The sequence below is a fragment of the Cyprinodon tularosa genome, unplaced genomic scaffold, assembly GCF_016077235.1.
Source record: "Cyprinodon tularosa strain WSP-4 unplaced genomic scaffold, ASM1607723v1 ctg10, whole genome shotgun sequence".
Lineage (NCBI taxonomy): Eukaryota > Metazoa > Chordata > Actinopteri > Cyprinodontiformes > Cyprinodontidae > Cyprinodon > Cyprinodon tularosa.
This window is the reverse complement of record NW_024037782.1, coordinates 1,705,506-1,729,411: the sequence shown is the minus strand read 5'-3', so window position 1 is coordinate 1,729,411 and position 23,906 is coordinate 1,705,506. Positions and strand designations below refer to the sequence as shown.

At 36.9% G+C, this 23,906-nt stretch overlaps 1 protein-coding gene and 1 long non-coding RNA gene across 2 annotated transcripts; one reads left to right on the top strand and one right to left on the bottom strand.

The window, feature by feature from the left end:
- Positions 1-703: 703 nt before the first annotated feature.
- On the top strand, positions 704-4,992 carry LOC119791668 (inhibin beta B chain). Its single transcript, XM_038297929.1, has 2 exons — positions 704-1,211; positions 3,073-4,992. Exons 1-2 carry the CDS (start codon positions 839-841, stop codon positions 3,852-3,854), a joined length of 1,155 nt encoding a protein of 384 aa, XP_038153857.1. The 5' UTR covers positions 704-838; the 3' UTR covers positions 3,855-4,992.
- On the bottom strand, positions 709-21,994 carry LOC119791739. The gene is made up of 5 exons (XR_005281898.1): positions 21,808-21,994; positions 19,386-19,475; positions 19,157-19,293; positions 3,113-3,838; positions 709-1,045 (listed from the first exon to the last, which is right to left on the bottom strand). It is a non-coding gene; the product is annotated as an uncharacterized LOC119791739 (long non-coding RNA).
- Between the last annotated feature and the right edge of the window lie 1,912 nt (positions 21,995-23,906).

Genomic DNA, 23,906 nt, shown 5'->3' with positions numbered 1-23,906 from the left:
TTATCTGATGAAGTCACATAACTGTTTAAAATGAATTTATGGGGAAATGGGCGCTTGTAGATTAATATTCACCAAAGTTTTCAGTGTCTGTTTAACTCTGACATCACCAGACGATGAACCCAGACTGAGAAAACTTGTCACAACTTGAGAAAGTTGTTCTTCTGCTTCTCCTTTTTTTCCCCCTCTGTTCGTCACACTGCAGAGACACCAGCGAGGCGTCCGCTTACTGACTGGTTCCTGCGCTGCGACCTTACAGACAACATGACAGAACCTGTTTTTAATTGCTCTCACAGAGCCCAACCCTTTCCCGTATGTCGAACTAAGTTCAATCGTTTACTGTTCTGGTACCAAATCTGAAACTAGGTAAAAGGGCGCAGCTTTTCAACCTTGAACGCTGGAGATGCAATGCTTGTGCTGCGTGGCACAGAAAATCTGATCATTGTACACAAACCAAACATTTACGCATTCATCATCCAGGTGCTCAAATTGGCTCATACTGATAAAGGATTAACACTAAGTGATAGTGAGTCAAATGCCAGGGCGTGAGCGCGTGCTCTCAGATGTGTGAACGTTCGTGTTGTGGGAGAGGACAGTTTGATGCGTAATTTCACCAATGCCCCGTTGCGCTCATTGGTGCGTCTCTCCAACGTGTCACCAGTTTTGGTGGATTACCCCAGATATCTGCAGCATCAAAAGGGTGAGACGCCACTGCTTCTTCAGCGTCTTTCTTCACTGCACCAGAGTTTCCAGCAAGAGCATCTGACCACACCAAGTGGAAAGAAGCACTAAAAGAATAGATTTTAAAAGATTTTTATTAGTCAAATTACTTAGTTCGAAAATGCAAATCCTCGCTTCACACTGGAGGATGACGACGTCTTTTTCACTCATCTCACTGTTTCTACTACTGCCAACTTTACTGCAGAAGGGTCTCTGGGTGTGCGGCTCCCCAGGCTGCGCATCCTGTGGCTTACCACCGTTGGAGAAAGAGGCAGAGGAGAGGCTGATGATAGAGATCGCAAAACAGCAACTTTTGGACAAGCTGCACCTGAAAGAGAGACCAAACATCACTCAGACGGTGCCGCGAGTGGCGCTTCTCACCGCGCTGCGTAAGCTTCACTCAGGGCGCGTCAGGCAGGATGGTACCCTTGAACTAGATAACAGCTTACCAACAAAAGATCAAGGCTATGAGATAGTGAGCTTTGCAGATATAAGTAAGTTGTGCTTTCATTTTTCATACCCTAAAGCGGTTTTGGCATGACTCTTTTACACTGTACACGAGCGCGCTTTTTGATCCGGTTCGTGCGTAAAATAGTCTTTGTTATTTTACGCACATAAAGTAGCATAGGGCCTGGAAGAGATTACATTTTTACTCTTAGTTCTCGCAATTTAGTGAGAAAATATGGAAATATTCTCTCTTAGAAATGTTTTTTATTCATCAAATGGTCAAATGCAGAGGTGATTTTCTCCAGTGTGAGATTAATTAAGTTCAATTCTTATCAATTATTAAACATATTATGCTGGTTCAAAATGCATATTGTATTGATTTTTAAAGTTAGATAAACACCACGCCCCCCTTCAGCAGTCAGAGGAATTTCAAATCTCTAGAAAAAAAAAAGTTGTGGTTGATTTTGCAATATTAACACAGATTTAATAAGGTCAGTTGATGTTTTTTTTTTCAACGTCAAGACTGACAATTTGACCCAAGCAACGAAAATTGGAACTTTAAAGCATCCTGGTTAACAACTAAAATCTTTTATCTTACTGAACCTAAATTTTAGGATGCTTAATGCCAAAAATAGTGTAGACAAATAAACAGATAACAAGATTTCCTTAGGGTAGGATCCAAGAAGCATTTTTACAAGAGAAACATGATTAAATAGAGCACAGATAGAGAAAATAGAGAAAAAACAAGTGGGGTGAAAATGTGTATAGAGAATGCTAGAGGACACATCTAAGTTTTGGGAAAATTATGATGCAACAAAAGATGAAGTGGAAAATATTCTCATGCATACATGTTTTCTTTAAAGATATAAGAACTCTTGCTGCAGAAAGGTTTTCATCTAAAGACCCTTTTTAATAATAATACTGTATATCACTAATATTATAAATGAGATGAAAAGTTACCTTAAATAGCACTTTTCATGGCATACAGTACCATGAAATTGTAACCTTACCTCTTGTTTTTTTTTTTTTTCTCTCTTACTAAAAACTTAGCCTCTGTCTGTGTTTAACACAGGTTTCGTGCCTGGTCTGAGTAGTTTTTAGCTCCAAACATGTTTTTATTCTATTCTGAGCATCTTCACTATTCCTGCTTAAGTAATACTTTGCCACATGACATACTGCCACCACCATGTTTTACTGTAGAGATGGTGTATTAAGAAAAATGTACAACATAGGTTTAACAAAAAGTTTAATTTGGTGTCAGTTTAGTACCTTTTCCAAGTCTTCCCTTCAAGGCTTGAACAGAACTGCTAGGAGGGTATCATTTACCTTTCTTAAACAATGCCACTACTTTCTCTAAAGGTCAGATTGCAGAGTGATGGCTAACAGACATTCTGCACTTGATTCTTACACATGAGTGATGGATCGCTGCATCTTTCCACTTTCTGTTAATAAACTGAATGTTGCTCTGTGAGGCGTTCACAGCTTGGGATATTTGTTAGTTCAAACTTGGTTTTGCACTGAATGTGCTGGATTTTATTCAAGAGCATTACATTCAAAGCTGACAATAAAATCTGATAGGAATGTGGTAAAATATGAAACTATGTATTTCCCAATTATATCTTCTTAAAAAATATAGCTATCTTTTTAAAGCTTGTGTTTGTAAAATGACATTTCAACAAAAAATCAAGAGGTATGGATCTATTTGAAATGCACTGTATGCCTTTTGATTAACAGTGTTTAGAACATACTAAAATGCTAGTTTGTTGTATCTTGATACAGAAAACGAAATAAATGAACTCACAACTTTCGTTTCAACATGTTCCCTCTTGGTTATAAACTGTTGGCACTTTCATATGTTCAAAATATTAACAATCTGTTTTTTGTTTTTAAATTGTCTTTGTTTCATAGATGATTCAGGCAGCGGTGATAAGGCCAGCCTCAGCCTTACCTTTCAGTTTCTACAGGAACGTGGCAAGAGCATCCAAGTCCTCCAGTCCTCTCTGTGGATCTACGCTCAACCCTCTGAGGATCCTTACCGGAACTCTCGCCTGCTTGCCCGGGTCTTCCTCTCAGCAGACGAAGGAACCTCAGGCTCTAATCGCACCCTGGTAATAGAAAAGATGCTGGAAGTCAAAGAGAGTAACTGGCACACCTTCACAATAACACGCACACTACAGACTTTCTTGGATGGAGGTCAGAGACGGCTCCGGCTTGAGGTCAGCTGTATAGAGGATGGAAGGAACCTCTGCTCTTTAGATGGCTCGGTTGACAGAGCAAACCAGCCCTTCATGGTGGCCCAGGTGCGTCTGCGCGATGACCACTCCAAGCATTTAGTCAGAAAACGCTCACTGCGCTGTGGCGATGAGGTGACGGTCTGCTGCAAGAGAGACTTCTACATCAGGTTTAAGGACATCAAGTGGGATGAGTGGATCATTGCACCTGAAGGCTACCACATGAACTACTGCATGGGTCAGTGCCCCCCACATCTGGCTGGCTCGCCCGGCATAGCATCCTCATTCCACACTACTGTCTTCAGCCAGCTTAAAGTCAATGGCATCAACACAGGCACGGCTTCATGCTGCATTCCCACTGAGCGGCGGCCACTCTCCATGGTCTATTTCAACTCTCAGCACAGCATCGTTAAAATGGATGTCCCTGATATGATAGTAGAGTCCTGTGGATGCACATAAAGAACAGAAAAAGGCACTCTGTGACTAACAGATTGACAGACTGAAATAATTTAAGAGGTATGCTTGCTTTGGACAGCCTAATAATTAAACATTTTTTACAAGTGGCTAAAACAGATATATGCAAATACACTGAATGCCTATACTGAAACATTTTTTTATGTAATTTCTATATATAAATCCTGGTATTAACAGCAAATCTTTTAGAGATTTTGAGAAACAAGATGTTTTCTCTATGGGTTTACAGGGAGGTTTCTATGTATGTAGTGCATATTTTATACAAACAAGAACAAAATTTATATTTGTAAAATCAAGGTATTGTAAAGGGATTATATGATGAAGTAAGAGTATTTAGTACTGTAGTTGCAAGTGGAAAAAAAACCCTACATTTATGATAAAAGTCGAGAGTATTTTATATTTTCATTGGTTTCAATTCTTTTTTTGTGTGGAATTTTTCACAAAAAATTGTCCCAGCTTTTATTCTGAAATTATACTAATACACCGGCATAATTTATTTAAAAAATAATTTCTCTTTTTTATTTATAGCCACTGTATTCTTTTTTTTATTAAATCTGATCCCATTAGAAACATTGAAATTTTTGCTGAATTTTATGGTTCTCTGTCTCTAAATAAGATTATATAGAAGCATGACCCCTGAAATAATTCTTTATTTTCAAGATGCAGTTAAATGATTTTTAAAAAATCAAAGAATGACATAATACAACTACTGAAAAGTGCTTTATATTTACATGCATAGAATCAAATCATAACATATGTAATATCTGACATAAGCTCTGACTGTGGGCAGCCAGCATAGCATCAATTTAAAAAATATTTGATCATCTTTACCGTATTATTTACACAAGCTATCTAACCAGACGGGTGAGTTTAGCGGTGTATGAACCAGAGGTCATTCCTAGGCAGCATGGTCAAACATTTAGCTATTGCCTCAGTGTCTGCTCCTTTGAAGGTCTGTGAGGCAGTTGGGTCAACAAGCATGTGCATCAGCACGTTGGCTTTTATAGCTCTCAAAGTCTAAAGTTTTTAGGGGTGATGTAAATTTAGTATCTCTCCAGCGATAAGTAAACGAGGTGTATCTGTTTGTTAAAATGTCTTTGTTGGTTTATAAATGTTGAATTTATATGGTTTAAAAAAAAATCTGTATCATTATGTCGTAATTAAACAAAAATATCAGTACAGGGAATAAGATATTTCTTCATAATGAAAACTATCTTGATTTCAGTTGAAATTGTTAAATTTAAAGCTTAATAATTGCTTTCTAAGCAGTTTTTTATAAAAATGTAGTCATTAGGTTTTCAAATATATTTATATAGTTTTCCCAAGGAGAACATATTCTGTATTTAGGGAATATACATTTTTAGATCCCTTTTTATAATTTTCCCTGTTTATAACTTCCAGGAATTATTGTGTAATGTTTGGGCCTCTGCTGCACCGCTAAAACAAGCACTTTATCACCCTAACTTTAGGTTAAATGCAAATTTTCCTAAATGCAAACTTTGTTAACGGGGTATTTTTACTGTACTTAAAACTAGTTGGACATGATGTAAAGTGTCAACAGACCTACAGGTAACCATCTGCCTACTTTCATAAGTTTTAGCTGTGTTTAAACATATTTTGTTGGAAATATTGTACACTAGCAGATGATGCAATAGATGAAAGCCATTTTGTGTATACCTGAATATAAAATCATTTACTTTATTTTTATATGATTCTATATTTTATATAACATTAGGAATATGTCATAGAATTTGAAAATTAAAAAAGTTGAATTTACATAATTATAATTTATGTATATTCTGAAATAAAATATGTTATAAACCCGTTTCTTGTTTTGGATTGATTGTTTATGTTTAGATCATGACATCAGGGATTCTACAACGTCACACTGAGCATCCTTCATGTAGTTTATCCTGTTTTAACAAGATAAAGTATTAATTTTCTTATTTTTTCGGATGCAAATTATCAAATTCTTACTTTTTTCAATTTCAAGAAGATGCACGTGTTCAATTATACCAGTGCAGTTTTTTAGGGCAACAGCATGTTTGCTCATACAAACAGTAGAAGTGGCTTTATGGACTGGCTGTGTTTGATGAGTAAACATTGCCCTGGCATGAAATTAGTTACATATCACGCTTTTACATTATGGACTGATTGCAATCTAAATATGAGAAACTGGTACACGTAGGGGTAAATAGATAATCATTAATTCAAGGTAGTATTAAAGCGTATTTTCTATTTTTATTTTAGAGATTTAAAGCCCTAAACATATTGAACACCAGAACAAAAATAACTAATAATTCTTACTGACTAAGCAATTTTTTTATGTTTAAATCTTTGTTTGCCAAACTGTGTAAAATGTCAATGACCGTAATATCTGACTCTGAAAATTACAGGGTCATAACATATCGTCCCTTCTCTGAAAATACATTTCCCAACTCTCTTCAAGAGGCCAACAGTACAGTCATGTTACATCATCTAAAATGGACTATAATCGGCACCTGAGGCACCCTGGCACATTTTTTTTTTTAGAGCAAAGGAGTATGTTTTCATATGTGATTTACTTGATTCACCATTAAAAATGCTTAATCCCTTTAAAAAAAACACATCAACTTTTATATGGCATTACTTTAGCCATGCAGTTAAGAAAGCTTTTTTTTGTACCGGTAACATGGGTTTTAAGTCTTTTCATTAGAAACACAAATCAACATTAAATATACTCTGGACATTAAAATGGTTCAAAGACAAATGCCAGACATTTACCTCTGGTATCAAGGTAAAGTCAAGATAAATCAGTTACATTGTGACATGAATCTGGGAATAAAAATGAAACCTGATTTTTTAAATGGGACACGGACTCGTTTTGCAGTGCTTTGATAATCAGATACTCAAATGCAAGCAGACCTACAGTATGTGGACAAGAATAAAAAGAGTCTTATACAGTGCATTGCAAACATTTTCATTGTATTTTGCAGTGGCAACTGGGGCGAGGGAATACTCCTCAGTAGAGAAATAAAGGCTGGAATAAGCTAAACCGGCTGGTATAAAATGACAGACTGTAGATTGAAGACAAAGTTTGACAAGAATACATCCTTTGATATGGAGCTAGAAGTAAAATGACCTGGCTTAGATTGAAGAATATGAGTGTGTTAACATTACCTGGTCGAAGTCTAAATCTAAGCCCACTGAAGAATCTTTCTGTAAAATTTAAATATATTCACCACAATCCAATGTGTTTTATCTTGCTGAAGAAAATAGAGAAAACCAATAGAAACAAATGAACTGAAATGTGAGAATCTAGAGTCTATGAACCAATTCAAATTTTGAAATATTATTGATTATTATCACCAATTGTGTAAGAGCTACATCTGATAGACACAAGAAATAAAGGAAACTCTTTCCTTTGTATTGATAAAAATTCATCTAATTTAAATTTAAATCAATTCTTTAAAATGTAGTACCAAAACATTTAGGTTTTTTGGTATTTTGAATTGTTTTTTTTTATTTGGGCCAATTAAATGTGTTTCTGTTACTAAATGTGGTATTTTTTCTATTAAAAATAGCTTATAATGACTTAATAGAAAATGTTTTACAAACAGATTAATCATTAAGCTATTCATTTAATATTAAGTATCAAAATATTTAGACAGTATTATAATCCCTTTACATCAGAAACCACTGATTATGGCTTAAATCTTCAGAGGCACATAAAGGCAGTTACTAAGTCAGTCTTTTATCACCTGAAGAACATCTCCAGGATTGAAGGACAAATGTCCAAGTAAGATCCAGACCAACTCATTCATGCATTTTTCTTTAGTAGAATTTAATATTGCAGCAGTGTCTTCATAGGTTTGCCTAAAAAGTCTGTCAGACAGCTGCAGGCAGCTGATCAAAAAAGCTGCTGCCCTTGTTCTCACTAGAACTTAGAAACTAGAGCACATCAGCCTGGTTCTGAAGCCCTTCCACTAGCTCCCTGTAGCTCAGAGAAAAGACTTTAAAATCCTTCTCTCAATCTGTAAATCAGTAAATGGATCCCTACACTTTCCCTGTGGCTCAGCAGGACTGGATCTTTTAAAACAGAACATTAGCTAAACAAGGAACTATGATTTTAGATCATTTTAAAACATAATTGGCAATATACAAAACTACTTTGCACTCCAAAGCCCATCTTTCCAGCAAACCTGAGCAGAAAGGCCTTTTGTTTTTGTCTGATGAGGACTTTGGGTGAAAGCTGAAGGTGTGACTGCACGTGTAAGGGTTTTAAAACACAAGCAGTTAGACCCTTACGTGACAAGTGAGACCAGTGTGACACCACGAAGTTCCGGCATTAGCCTCATTCAAAGAAAGTAGATAGCTGACCTAGATTGGAAAAATGAGAAGCCTACTGACTCACTGATATACTGACACACTGACCCACTCTTTTCCAGTGTGCCACTAAAACCCTAAATCCTTCACTCCACCTACAATCCCACAAATCCTCTGCTGAGGGTTAAAGGTTTCAGCCAAAGTCGCCTCTCAAAGTGTCACGGCAGGACAGGACACTGTGAAAACAAACTGTTCCACTCTCTCCCCCTATTACACGGGTAAACAGTAAATAACGATGCTAAGCTTAGGGGGAAAAGTACTGTGCATCACCACAGCTACATGATCCCTGCATTTAACAAGTCATGTAGTTACAAATTATATGAAGCAAATTCTAAGACTTAATTAAATCAAATCACGGTGTATAAATGGTACAAAGGAATCTTAACTGGGACTTACTATCAGAATCTATATTAATTCACAGAAAATATATTGTTTAGTAGCTGCCTGAAATATTGATAAAAATAATAAAAATTAGATGATAGTTACAATATCCATGTTTTTTTAAAACTTTTTTGAGCATCAAGGCCAATTATCATAATGAAATCGTATATCTTCAATAAGCCCAACAGTGATCAAATAGCTCCTGTAGACAAGAGCATACAAATAGATAGGCTATAAAATATCTGCTGTAATGGATCTGTTTACATTTCATTATCTATACAATCTAACATAGGGACATAGAGCTAAGCTGTATGACATACTTTCATGGGCATTTTAAAAAGACTGGATCTGCACTGTTGACTGTGTACTAGCTTTAAGAAACACAGCACTTCAAATAACTTTTAAATCCTCAGGCTGATCGCATTACGACAGTCCCAGTTACCTGTTATGTCTCTCTGAGTTACATCAGGAGTACCTTGTTCCAGAACAATATCCGGGAGCCTCATCAAGAACTAAAGAAAGAATTACCTTCAACTCATTTTTCCAACTGAAAGAGCTCATCTGAGGTCAGCTGCTTTTAATAAGCATTTTCATTTAAATTAAAACCATAGACAAAGCAGAGAGTCAACCTGGTGATGTATTAGTAATAATTACGATTAATATCATTATAAGAACAAATCGACTAGCAGCGAATTGTGGTAATTGTTTCTAACAAGTCTTTTTAATTAAGTTTAGAGGACTGGACACATGCAAATACATTAACCCTCCTATATCATTTTTTTCCTTGGGGGTTGAAAAGGTTATCAAAATGCTTATCAGCCATTCCGTACAAAAAGAGTTAATTCGAATAAATCTGTGATCAGCCAAATTATTGCTCCTTCTTTAAAGATTAACAAACATTTGCATATACGTTAAAATATAATTGTTGAAAGAATAAAAAATATTTCAAAATAACAAAAACACTGAATAATATTGCTCACAGCCTGCTTAGCATTTACCACATTTCACCACAGCATCCCATTATACCACATGGTGGCACTGTGTGTTTAAGAGGGTTGGGAATCCCTCTCCAATTTACTATTGAGGATAATCCAATTAAAATGACCCTTACTCTACGCTAATCATGTAATTTACTCGATCCTTTGCATCAAAATATTTAGACACTAAATTGTTGTCAAGCAAAGACAAAGCGATCATGTTTAGCTGCAGAGGGCCTAAGGGGTCTAGATATGAAAATATGCATGCTTGTATTTTTAATCATATAGTAAAAATAGGTAGATGATTTGCATAGAAAATATGAGCTGTACTTACTGGGTTGTCAAGGAAATTACTTTATCATTACAGGAACTGGATTAGCTGGACATATTCTGAATTCTTAATCCATGCAATGTTTTTTTTTTCTTTTATGTAGCCACATCATACTTTAAAATACAGTTTATAGTACATTAGCTATTGTGCTTGTTAAATGTTTAGACAGCAGAGGGCGCTGGACAGATTTTTCTGTAAGTACAGGTGCTGGTCATAAAATTAGAATATCATGAAAAAGTAGATTGATTTCAGTAATTCCATTTAAAAAGTGAAACTTGTATATTATATTCATACATTACATACAAACTCATATATTTCAGATGTTTATTTTGTTTAATTTTGATGATTACAAATGACAACAAATGAAAATCTCAAATTCATCATATCAGAAAATTAGAATATTGTGAAAAGGTTCAAAATTGATGGCCCCTGGTGCCACACTCTAATCAGCTAATTAACTCAAACCACCTGCAAAAGCCTTTAAATGGTCTTTCAGTCTAGTTCTATAGGCTACACAATCATGGGGAAGACTGCTGACTTGACAGTTGTCCAAAAGACGACCATCGACACCTTGCACAAGGAGGGCAAGACACAAAAGGTCATCGCTAAAGAGGCTGGCTGTTCACAGAGCTCAGTGTCCAAGCACATTAATAGAGAGGCGAAGGGAAGGAAAAGATGTGGTCGAAAAAAGTGTACAAGCAAGAGAGATAACCGCACCCTGGAGAGGATTGTGAAACAAAACCCATTCAAAAATGTGGGGGAGATTCACAAAGAGTGGACTGCAGCTGGAGTGAGTGCTTCAAGAACCACCACACACAGACGTATGAAAGACATGGGTTTCTGCTGTCGCATTCCTTGTGTCAAGCCACTCTTGAACCACAGACAGCGTCAGAAGCGTCTTACCTGGGCTAAAGAGAAACAGGACTGGACTGCTGGTGAGTGGTCCAAAGTCATGTTCTCTGATGAAAGTAAATTTTGCATTTCCTTTGGAAATCAAGGTCCCAGAGTCTGGAGGAAAAGAAGAGAGGCACTTCATCCACGTTGCTTGAAGTCCAGTGTAAAGTTTCCACAGTCAGTGATGGTTTGGGGTGCCATGTCATCTGCTGGTGTTGGTCCATTGTGTTTTCTGAGGTCCAGGGTCAACGCAGCCACATACCAGGAAGTTTTAGAGCACTTCATGCTTCCTGCAGCTGACCAACTTTTTGGAGATGCAGATTTCATTTTCCAACAGGACTTGGCACCTGCACACAGTGCCAAAGCTACCAGTACCTGGTTGAAGGACCATGGTATCCCTGTTCTTAATTGGCCAGCAAACTCTCCTGACCTTAACCCCATAGAAAATCTATGGGGTATTGTGAAGAAGAAGATGCAATACACCAGACCCAACAATTCAGAAGAGCTAAAAGCCACTATTAGAGCAACCTGGGCTATCATAACACCTGAGCAGTGCCACAGACTGATCGACTCCATGCCACGCCGCATCGCTGCAGTAATACAGGCCAAAGGAGGCCCAACTAAATACTGAGTGCTGTACATGCTCATACTTTTCATGTTCATACTTTTCAGTTGGCCAACATTTCTATAAATCCTTTGTTTTTATTGGTCTTCAGTAATATTCTAATTTTCTGATATGATGAATTTGAGATTTTCATTTGTTGTCATTTGTAATCATCAAAATTAAACAAAATAAACATCTGAAATATATGAGTTTGTATGTAATGTATGAATATAATATACAAGTTTCACTTTTTAAATGGAATTACTGAAATCAATCTACTTTTTCATGATATTCTAATTTTATGACCAGCACCTGTATGTATAAGTGGAAGCTGATAGCAGTGAAGCTGTTTCTGGTAATTAGCAGTTTGTATAATTGTGAATGGCTTCACTAAAAGACTTTGCCGACACTCATGGGATCTTTGGTCCCTTGTTCAAGCTGATCAGTGCAAAAAAACGGGTCCTAAACAATAATTTGGGAAAGCTATATCTTCATGTACAGTACTTACATTACAGAATCAATCTGGACTCACGGGAAGGTTGTTTTTCTATATCAACACTTCAGCTGGTGGTTTTCTTTGATCTATTTCTAGAATAGCCCATACAAATTCCTACTTTAGAACTGTATGCCCTTTTAGGCCATTTAGAATTGCCTAAGGTCAGTGTTGGCCTACAAACTGTAGGCCAACAAACTGTCCAGAACTGCATGTTTTGCTGACGCAAAGCTTGCTAGCTCCTAAAAACAGAAGTGGCCGATAGATCAAAGAGAGCTTTCATGGTTAAAGGATCTCACAGGAACATTAAACTCAGAAAACTGTTTAAGCCGGTTAGATGGTTAAGATGCTAGTATGCTTTCCACTTCACCTTTTTTTGAGACTCACAAAAACCAAGCAAAGGTCAAAAGTACTCTAATAAGCTCATATTTTCCAATTGAGAGGGAGTTCCCAAGAACAACTCCACCTTCTCCACCCTACCTCTAATAGCTGAAAAACACAAAGAACCTTATTCCAAGACCTTTTACTCGGGCAAGTCAGAATCGGTGCCTGAATCACTTGTTGAAACATATCAAAATTGCCTCATAAAACTTATATGAACATTTAAATCTCTGCACAGAAATATGTGCCAAAAAAAGAGAAAGGCAATTGCATGATCTCTTAAATTTCAGGTTGGAAAAGTCAGATGACTTTCAAGAGACATTCTCAAATTATTGATTGTCTTTGGGATCATCTGCAACACAAAGAAAATTATATGAAACGGTAATAAAGCTTAACTAAACTATGAAGAAAAAGTGAGACAACCTTGTATATTCAGTATATACATGCAATAGAACCAAATTTTTGGGGGACAGTGGTAGGTTGTCTTTTTTTCAGTCATCATCACGAACTAGCGAGAGAAACACATGGGTAAGGCAAAAGGCAATGCACACCTTGGCTTGGCCCTGCCTTTAGGTTTAGCAACTGAAATCAAGACCACAGAGACCTTCTTTGGAAGTTAGTTTAGTGAAACAGCAATTCATTTTTTCTCCTTTTATAGGCTACATATCTTGCTTTATCAAGAACCAGCTAGTGCAAACTTGATGCAGCACCAAAATATCATCATATCAAAGGGACTGGGATTGGTTACAGATGGATCTTTAACGACAGTTAAAAAAAATCCATTATTATTTTCACAGTAAAAGTCCAAGGTATTTCAACATACAAGAAATAAAGCGAGGAATAAACCTGTGTGAAAAAGTGATAACCTCATGGGTTTTTGTCTGCCCATCAAGCCTAAAAGACTCGGAATGATTGGAGGAATACCATAATATTTGTTTTTAATGTAAAACGGACAAAATACACAATTGATCCTGCTTCTGTAAGGTTATTGGGGTCCAAAACAGCTACTTGGAGGTGTCTGACCTCCAGAGTTTTGTAAAGGTATCTCTACTGTTATGTATTTATAATAACTTGCTGAAATTTGTGGACCTCAGACAAAGGTACAAGGAATCAACCTGATTCAACTTAGGTCACCATGTTAGAACAAAATGGTTTAAGTCAGTTGAGCATATATGCAAAGGAAATTAAACCAACATGTTTGTACATCTTAGCAAATGAAAGACTACAGATTGGATGGTGATTTGTTAGAGAATATAAGTTTGTCAACAAAGGACCTTAATGCTGTATTATCATATAGTTCTTTGGTAAGGCTACGGGTGACTTCTTGAAACAAGACAGTTGTGCCTTTGCTTCACCTATCTTAAAGCTACAATAATCTGATTTTGTTAAATGTACATACTTCTAAGTCTGCAATAGACAGTATTCTTTGAGTTCAGTTGATAATCATAAGCATGGAAGACTTGACTAGCATTATTTGTTTACACATTCTGAAAACACCCGGGGCAATTAAATGATGTTGATGGCAGCCTACCCAAATCCTGAAACCATCTTTGGAGTCCAAACAGCTTATTGGCCATAAAATGTCAATACAACTACATGCATGTCATAACGTAATCTACAAGTCACAATTGTATGACCACTTGAGGGCAGCAAAATGCCTTTGAAAACCTCTGGATTCTTACAAGCCTCACAGGACCATGGCTTTGATCAAGAACTTTACAAGAGTTTAACCTTTAAGTGGTGCATATTGTAAAACAGTTCAGTTTTATCAGCTAGCAACTGGCAGATTAAGGTCCCAATGACTCCCCAACACATGATTGAAGATCATTACACACACACAAAATCTAAAGAATTTGTTGTAGATTGTAAATGGGCATGCATTAAATAAAAAATCCTTAGAAGTGAACCAAAGGCAGCCCATGGACAGGCTGGAGATATCGGATTCCCTTTCTGCCAAGGGACACCCCAGAGTTAGTCAGAGTCACTAAGGAGCGGGATGTTTTCTCCCTCATCCCCCAAGACCTGAGATAAAATTAAAATGATGAGGGTAGTAAAACTGATGGTGCACTGATGTTGACAGATGGATAAGAGCATGTTTGCTTGAGGGAATAATGCAATTTCATAATTACAGGTGAAGTTAGCTATAAATTCTGAAAATAGATCTGCCTACGGGAGTATTTCTTCAGTAAACACAGTGCAAGTAGCAACATGGTGGGGTTTTAGAATGTAAAAAACTGAATTAGCTTGCTGCCTTATACTGTCCATTCTCAATAAGGCTGAAAGAAGTAACAATGGTAATGCAATCTTCTTTTACTAAGAAAAATAGGTTAATCTAATGCAGAAAACTCTTATTTTAAAATGTTATAGTTATTGCCAACCTTTGCGTATCTGCAAAAATCAAACTGCACCGTCATTGCAAAGTGAGTGGGTAAGAGAGAGTTAGAATTTATGCAACAGGTTGTTTTTCTGTCTGGAAATAAATAATTCAATTCAGTTCATTTTTGTTTAGCAGTGATTTAGAATGCATCCTTTCCTGACCCATGTGAATGATTCAAACAACTCACTGCAGATTACAGTGAGTCTTTGCAGGACTCGCTTCTCTTGGATGAGCATGTAGTGACAGTAGATAGTGTTAGCTTGCATATGTCGTTGACTTTGCAGCAATTCCTCACACAAAGCACGAAATGAAGCAACAGTTGTGAGGAAAAACTCTCTTCAGCAGAACTGAGGTACGAGAAGAAAGAGGGAGACACAAATTCTCCCCTTTACAGAAGGTAATGGTAAACTTGCTTCAAATACCATTGTATTACTGTTTTTTTTTTCTTTAATCAGTAGCATTTGAACCATTCTGTCATCCAAAGAAAATGCTCAAGCTATTGTTGATAAGTAAGAACACTCTCTCCAGAAAATATATGCAACCAAACCTACATTGTGAAATAAACAAAGAAATGAGTCGGGTGCTATGCCATGAACCTTGAATTACTTTGGGCACTATAAAATGTTCCTTTTCTAGTTTCTTGCATTAGCAACCTGTACCACATGCATGCATACCAGGTGGTTTTTCGAGCCACTGAAAGATTGCTAACCACTCTTTTTCTTCTGTTGTCCTTTTTTAAACATTTTAAAGGCCTCGATAATGCATTTCTACCCAATTGTTATATACAGATACTGTAGTAGCCATTCAAAATGACCCTTCCCAGTCAATCGCCCGCGAATGGCAGCCCACTTCCCTCCAACTTCCAGCCACTGGAGTTACCCCTTCTTGAACATTTTTCTATTCTGACTCCACCCTTTCGCTGAATCACGGGGTCTGACCACGAGATGATGCTTATCTTTAAATCTTAATGTCCACAAATCATGACAGAAAGAATATTTTAGTACAAATATTGATGTTTAAAAAGGAATTGTAGGGGACCAGCCAAGGAAATGTTGAATGGATACTACTGTAGGCCTTTCAGTTCCTAGAGGTGAATCCCTTCAACTTTGACGAGCGTAAATCGACTGGATAATTTATCAGTCAGATACTCAGCAACTCAACCTGGAAAGACTCACACAGAGAAAAGCTGCAATTAGAAACGTCTTATTCAATTTAATGTAATGATACAGGTAACACAGGAGATTGGTCAATTTTTTTTTTCTATCAAAGGAAAATAAGCTGGTTGCATGCATGTAGCGAGAGTGGAGAGGAAAACTCCCTATTAACAGGAAGAAACCTCCAGCAGAACCAGGCTCTGTGTGAGCAGCCATCTGTCGAGGCCGACTGGGGTTCAAGAAGATAGAAGCAGATAAGCAGAGAGTGACATAAATGAAATAAGTTATTTGGCACTCAGGCCCCAGCAAAACACTTTGATGCTGTGAACCAACATTCACTTAAATGAGTAACCGAGAAAAAGAGTTAGAGTAGTCTTCCCCTGGTGGTGGAATAAGCTCTAGGGTGAGTGGGACTGGGATTAGTCTGAGAGTGAGGGAGGAGATGGGGTGGAGGTGCGTGAAAGTTTTCTTCCGTACGGGAGAGAGAAGCTTGGCCAGGAGCTAAATGAAGAGGGTCTTGAAAGATAGTGGGCTTCGGAGGAGATGGGGTCCCGGGATGATTGGCTGAAGCTGGACGAGTGACGATAAGAGTCTATGATGATAAGAGTCGTACGGATTTGAATTTTCGCATAAGCTTCATTTGTTTTTCCCATAAATATATTCTAATTACTAATTTTATGTAAAGGAGTAAACACTTATTTGACTTTCTGTCAGTAAGCATACATAAACATATTTTACATAGGCCACATTTTTGTATTAAAACATATTTCTTTCTTGATGTAATATAAAATTATATTCTAAACGTCAGGTTTTTATTCGCTTTAAGTAGAAATCCCCATAAGTAACAGAAATGGAGCCCGAAGACATCTATACTATGTGAATTACACTCATCGGCCACTTTATTAGGTACACCTGTCCAACTGCTCGTTAACACTTAATTTCTAAGCAGCCAATCACATGGCGGCAACTCAGTGCATTTAGGCATGTAGACATGGTCAAGACAATCTCCTGCAGTTCAAACCGAGCATCAGTATGGGGAAGAAAGGTGATTTGAGTGACTTTGAACGTGGCATGATTGTTGGTGCCAGAAGGGCTGGTCTGAGTGTTTCAGAAACTGCTGATCTACTGGGATTTTCACGCACAACCATCTCTAGGGTTTACAGAGAATGGTCCGAAAAAGAAAAAACATCCAGTGAGCGGCAGTTCTGTGGGCGGAAATGCCTTGTTGATGCCAGAGGTCAGAGGAGAATGGCCAGACTGGTTCGAGCTGATAGAAGGGCAACAGTGACTCAAATAACCACCCGTTACAACCAAGGTGGGCAGAAGAGCATCTCTGAACGCACAGTACGTCGAACTTTGAGGCAGATGGGCTACAGCAGCAGAAGACCACACCGGGTGCCACTCCTTTCAGCTAAGAACAGGAAACTGAGGCTACAATTTGCACAAGCTCATTGAAATTGGACAATAGAAGATTGGAAAAATGTTGCCTAGTCTGATGAGTCTCGATTTCTGCTGCGACATTCGGATGGTAGGGTCAGAATTTGGCGTCTACAACATGAAAGGATGGATCCATCCTGCCTTGTATCAACGGTTCAGGCTGGTGGTGGTGGTGTCATGGTGTGGGGAATATTTTCTTGGCACTCTTTGGGCCCCTTGGTACCAATTGAGCATCGTTGCAATGCCACAGCCTACCTGAGTACTGTTGCTGACCATGTCCATCCCTTTATGACCACAATGTACCCAACTTCTGATGGCTACTTTCAGCAGGATAATGCGCCATGTCATAAAGCTGGAATCATCTCAGACTGGTTTCTTGAACATGACAATGAGTTCACTGTACTCAAATGGCCTCCACAGTCACCAGATCTCAATCCAATAGAGCATCTTTGGGATGTGGTGGAACGGGAGATTCGCATCATGGATGTGCAGCCGACAAATCTGCGGCAACTGTGTGATGCCATCATGTCAATATGGACCAAACTCCCTGAGGAATGCTTCCAGCACCTTGTTGAATCTATGCCACCAAGAATTGAGGCAGTTCTGAAGGCAAAAGGGGGTCCAACCCGTTACTAGCATGGGGTACCTAATAAAGTGGCCAGTGAGTGTATGTTACTGAAATAAATAAGTTTCCCAATAATATTCTAATTTAATGAATACGACTGTACATTCGACATGGCATTGATCCTTTTCAATTCTATTTATAAGATTAGCAATATACTTCTACAAATGACAAAAGGAAAGAAACTTCTATCTTATTTCACAGTGGAAATGTTATTTTTGAATTAATAAAGTTCTGTTTTGAGCTTTGTCGATCTTCCAGTGATTAGGTGTTTATTTAATATGACTTTAAACTGCTATTCTGCTGCTGAAAACTATAGCTACAGACATAAAAGGAAGCATTTTTTTTTTTTTAGAAAAAGAGTATATGTTTGTCATTACAGGAAGGATTTATGTCTTCTTTTTTTATTAAGTTTATGTTTAAATTTCAGACACAATGTTTTAGCTGTTATGTCAGTTCAAACTGTCAATTCATTATAGCTGTAAGAACCTTTATTTAAGGATTAAAGCTATCTTTTACTCTGACACAAGGCAATTTAATGCAGCTGGAGAACTTACCAAAACACGTGCGTGTTTTAAATTAATCTTCATATATATATATATATATATATATATATATATATATATATATATATATATATATATATATATATATATATATATATATATATATATATATATATAATACATATTTGGTCCCAGGTGCTTTGACCTATAAGAAAAGCTTCAGAGATAACCAATCTCTATATGTTTAATACCCTAATGATATACTGAAAAGCAGAAAATCAAAAGTTTTCCATGAGGACATGGGAAGCCAGATTTACGCAGTCCATGATCCAGAAAAACATTACATCAACACAGCTAAAGGAATTAATGCCACTGTTCTTGCTTCACCTCCATCTTAACAGGTCTTACCCCACTCAATGTCCGGTGTGGACCTAATTCTGTCAAAGGCAACTTAACAGAATCCATCCAATCAGGGTGATGAATGTCAGTATCTCATAACACTTTATGCTTTTAAGAACAAAAAGGCTAAATTAAATTATAAGTATGTTTGTTAAGGTTACATATGAGTTATATAAAGTAAAATGAATTATTGTGTTCATTTAATTTATTATGTCTTATTATAAATGATATAATTATGTAAGAACTGCACCTGAGTAAAATTATGACAAACCGAATAGAAACAGTGGAATCAAGAAAGATAAACCAAATTCCTGTGAAATTAAACAAATGAAAATAAGACAAAAGGAGCAGGAAAAGGAGACAAACCTTGAACAGAAAATCTCCATCCAGCCTTCAACCTTCTCATCGTGGAGCCCCTCTACCAGCTACTGTGGGGCCCCCTAGTGGAGCATTAAGGATCTTTCAGGTAAGATTCATTTTCTTTTATATGGTCAGAGCCAAGGCTGTTTTGGAGAACAAAGAAAAAAAAACATTATTGCATTCTAAGTCAATGAAGAATATATTGTGTATTTGTATGTAATACTTGATTTCATACCTGCCTGATGTGAAAAAAGGAGCCTAGGTCTTTTAGCTGCTCCTTCATACCATAGTGTCTGCTGTATGACCTGCCTGCATGACAGAGGCTCTGCAACAATCACAAGGAAATCATAAAGACCAGAGACGAATAAGTGAAAAAAGGTTTTGCTATAAATGTATTCAGTTTAAGCATCCCACAGAAAATGGTGGGGCTAATCTCCATGTCGGAAGAAATAACAGGTAAAGGAAAACAACCAAATATTTTCTAATAAATAATAGAAAATTGCAAAGAATATAACAAACTGTGAAAAATGGTAAGGTAACACATACCCAGAGATCTCAGTAGTATATTTTGCTATTATTTATAGTGTATGTCTGTTGAAACAAATACTGTTTTATGCACTCTTAGATTACCATGGTGGTGTAAAAATAATAACATAAAAATCTCTTTTAGATTTTCCCAAAACCGAATATAACTCATATATTGCAAAATACAACTTATAACAAACAAATCTACATGGAGAAAATAGCTGCAATAATCTGGTAGGATTAGCATGGGTGTCATTAAACTAATATTTGGTTGAAGGATATTTAAATAAAAAAGCAAGAGATAATCTTCTTAAATACAAATCAGTTAACATGTGCCACAATCATTCACATACATATGTATTCGGACTTTACCATCCATCCATCCATCCATCCATCCATCCATCCATCCATCCATCCATCCATCCATCCATCCATCCATCCATCCATCCATCCATCCATCCATCCATCCATCCATCCATCCATCCATCCATCCATCCATCCATAGTCATAGGGGGTGTTATCTACCTGCTGCAGTATTTAGGCAAAATGCTGAGTAAATTCTTGACGTGCCGTTGGTCTGTTGGAGGGTAACACAACCATGTTTACCCCAATCACACATCCACACACCTAAGAGCAATTTAGAATAACCAATCAATCTAACAGCCATATTTCTGGGGGAGCCAGAAAACCTAGAGATAACCCAATCATGCACCTAGAGAATGTGACAAGAAGGAAGATCTTAGACCAGGATTTAAGCTCAAAACCTTCTTGCTGCAAGGCACCAGTGCTGCAAACCACACAGCCCTTCTACCAGATGCTTTGAGTCACACTTAAATACAATTTGGAACCTTTTATAATTTCAGTTACCTCACTAAAACCTAGGTCTATCCTTCCAAGAAACATAATCTCATTGAAAGCACCATTACCAAGTTCCATGTTGGCATGGTTGGACATCCCAGCTCAAGATTACTGAATGCAAGGTGAGGAGTGAGGTCTTCATTATAATAAATGCCATCAAATGTAGATGTAAATGAGCAAACTGCAGAAAACTCATACAAATAATTATGAAATTTAGCTCTAATTGAACAGATTTGCTATGATTAATATCAGGTACGCCCCCACAGAAAGTGGAAATTAGATCAAAGAGTACATAAAACAGTATTTGTTAAGAGATGTGCAATTATTTTATTTCAGTTTGCAAAAAGCATTTTCCCAAAATTTCAGTGAAATAAGTAAATAATATATCTTTTTATATTACAACAATCTGACAAAAGGGGTGCTAATATCTCTGAAAGTTATAACATATTAGGTGTTTAATTGTCCTGCTTGTCAGCTTGACAATGCTGCCCTCTAGCGATGAGGACCCTAAATCAGCTTCTTGCCTATATATGGGAAAAGCACAGTATGATAGTAATCAAGACAAAAGAATTTTGTTTAAAATCTACTTAAATCAAATAATTTTTTAACTCATGTTCAGATGAAGTTTAGTAAAATATCAGTCTTTTAAATCAAAGATAAGGAAAAAAAGCTCCTTTGGAGGAAAAATACCTTCAACTCTGAGAAAGTTACTCACCCTGTAAATATAGATCTGTATTTGTTTATAACTATGAGTTTTAAAAGAGCACAAAGCAAATTATGAAATATTATCTATACATAATTTTGATTTAAATTATAGCAGGGAGAGTTATAGTCCTCAACTAGCTGTTATTTTTGTGCAAGTTGTGTATAACTTTATCAGACAGAGAAACTACATTCTTCATAATTACAATTATGCCTGCCTACTTTTTAGGTTATGATAATGAAATATCTTGATGCATGACATAAAAACAGGAAACAAAAGAATAGTTTCTATTATTTTCCACAGGCATTGAGTACACATATTTTGTTCTAAACACTTTCCTGATATTTATGTATGCAAAATACAGATACACGTGTTTATTCTGGTGCTCTTTTAGTTCTCATATGACGGAATGTTATCTATCATTTCAAAAGAATTTTTAAATCATAATTTTGCAAAATAGCCATGATTTCCTTGTTGATGTCTGGGCTTTAAGCATTGATGCAGATATTGCAACAATTGATGCAATCAATTTAAATCTAATTCCAAAATAAAGTCTCTATGCAGCACTTACCTTTGCACCTTACTGTGACAAAACTTTGTTATCCAACGCTGCTCATGTGATCTTTAACTCCAGGTCCCTCCTGTCAGTTTGCAGGGACTTGCAGCAGACAGAGAACACCCTTAAATGTGGTACCTGCAAAGCTGCAGCACTGCCAGCAAGGGACCCCGAGCCAATGGGAGGAAAACATGCTAAGGGACCATCTGCAATGGAAAAACAAATCCTGTAAAAGATTTGCTGGATTTCACTGCACCAGGGAATGGTGTCCAGATGCCCTGAGCCTTGATGACAGCTGCTTTCTCTTCCACTCACACTTGCCTTACATGCATGATCCTCTGTAGATTTTCATGGCTTTGGATTTATCACCTTGTGTGTGTTTTACCTTTTGTCATTTTAGTGGATATGAAATGTTTGAAAAGTTCCTTTAGTTGTAAGGTGTGGATATGCTGTTATAATAAACCTGTTGGCATGTCAAGACTTGAAGACGTTTTTGTGAATAAATAGACTGTATAATCATTGGATAACACACCATAAAACATATTTTAGGCATAAGCAGCTACAAAAGGTAAGACAGCATCCTGCCTGCAGCTTTCAGTCCTTTCTTGACCTCGACGGCATGACTGAAAGCTTTTGCTTTGGCTTACCTTGCTGTTAATCTGTATGTTACTTTAAGCCCTCTACCGGCTTTTAGAAGTGGACATCTGCAACTTTTTTATTTCTGTCCCATTCACCTTTTCTCCCCTTGCTTCATTAAGAAAACAGTTTATGTGTGCCTGAGTCACACACTGCTGATTATAAAACTAATTGAGATTTGCACGCCCTACCAAGCCTGTGTTTGACTTTTTAGGGGATCATTCAGTTAATTGCTGATGGGAAAAGATTGAGCTTCATTATAGTAGAAAAAAATATTACATGATACTGAATCTTCTCTATGTTTAACAGTGTGGTATATGGCAAAAGCTTGAATACCTGTCTCTATGGACTGTTTTGAAAATACCCTCAGATTAACAGAACAATGCGGCAGCTTCTGTCATCAAAATCAACTTTGGACTGAAATCAATCTCTTCCAAATCAACTACATGAACAAAAATTAAATTTGATTAGAATATTCCTTAAAGATCAGCTGAAAAAAGCTTTAGCCATTATGGCACTCTTCAGAATTTGGCGATAATCCCGCTTATCGATAATCTGAAGGGAAGTTGGTGTGAGATTCTTCCCGCTGTTGGATGAAACATATGGCTGCAGCATCTGTGAGGGTTTACAGCCAAGGCTTCCCTGCTTGGCTGCTGCAGCTATATCGGGCTCAAAGCCCACCACGACTCTCATTGACAAAATCTGATTTAACCACTGGCCGTATGCTGTGAATGGACTCTAGCCTTGGCTCAGGTCACCAACTGTTCAGGCTTTGACTCAGCTTTCCCGGCTGCTTTGAAAACTAAACCTCCTCATGAATGTAGTTATTCACTAATGTGCAGTTAACACTCATTGTTGGTTCTGTAGCGATGAGTTTGGATTCTGAATGAAAAACACTTTGCATACTCAGCATTTTTATCTTGCTCAGATAGATGATACGTTTTTGCATGATATGTTAAACAACCAACTCTGTTGAAAACATTATTATTCCATGGGTGTTTATGCAGCAAAGACAGCAAATATAGGCTACAGGAAGCATACCACAACATGCGTATAAAGCATGAGTTATTCATACACCTTTCCTAAACTGATCAAGTACAGCCTTCCTATTTTTTTCATTTATTTATTTTTTACTATTGCAAAAGCCTTTTGTGCCACTTTTCTCCTACTTTTAAGAGATGTCAATATCCACAAACCTTTTTTTTTATTAAAATATGCAAAAACTATATAAAATATATCATTATTTATGTGCAAAATATTTAAGCATATGTATGGTTACATTTCACAATATTGAAATGTTTGTATATATAAGTGCTGTGTGGCTATTTTTGTCCACTTTCAATTAATCTAAAAAGTCAATAATTCTCAAATGGAAAATCAGATAAATCAATAAATAGTCTATATGTTTAATTACATAACATGCTCTTCATACATAACAGCACAATTCAATAGGATAAGGTAATAGCAAAGTTCAATAC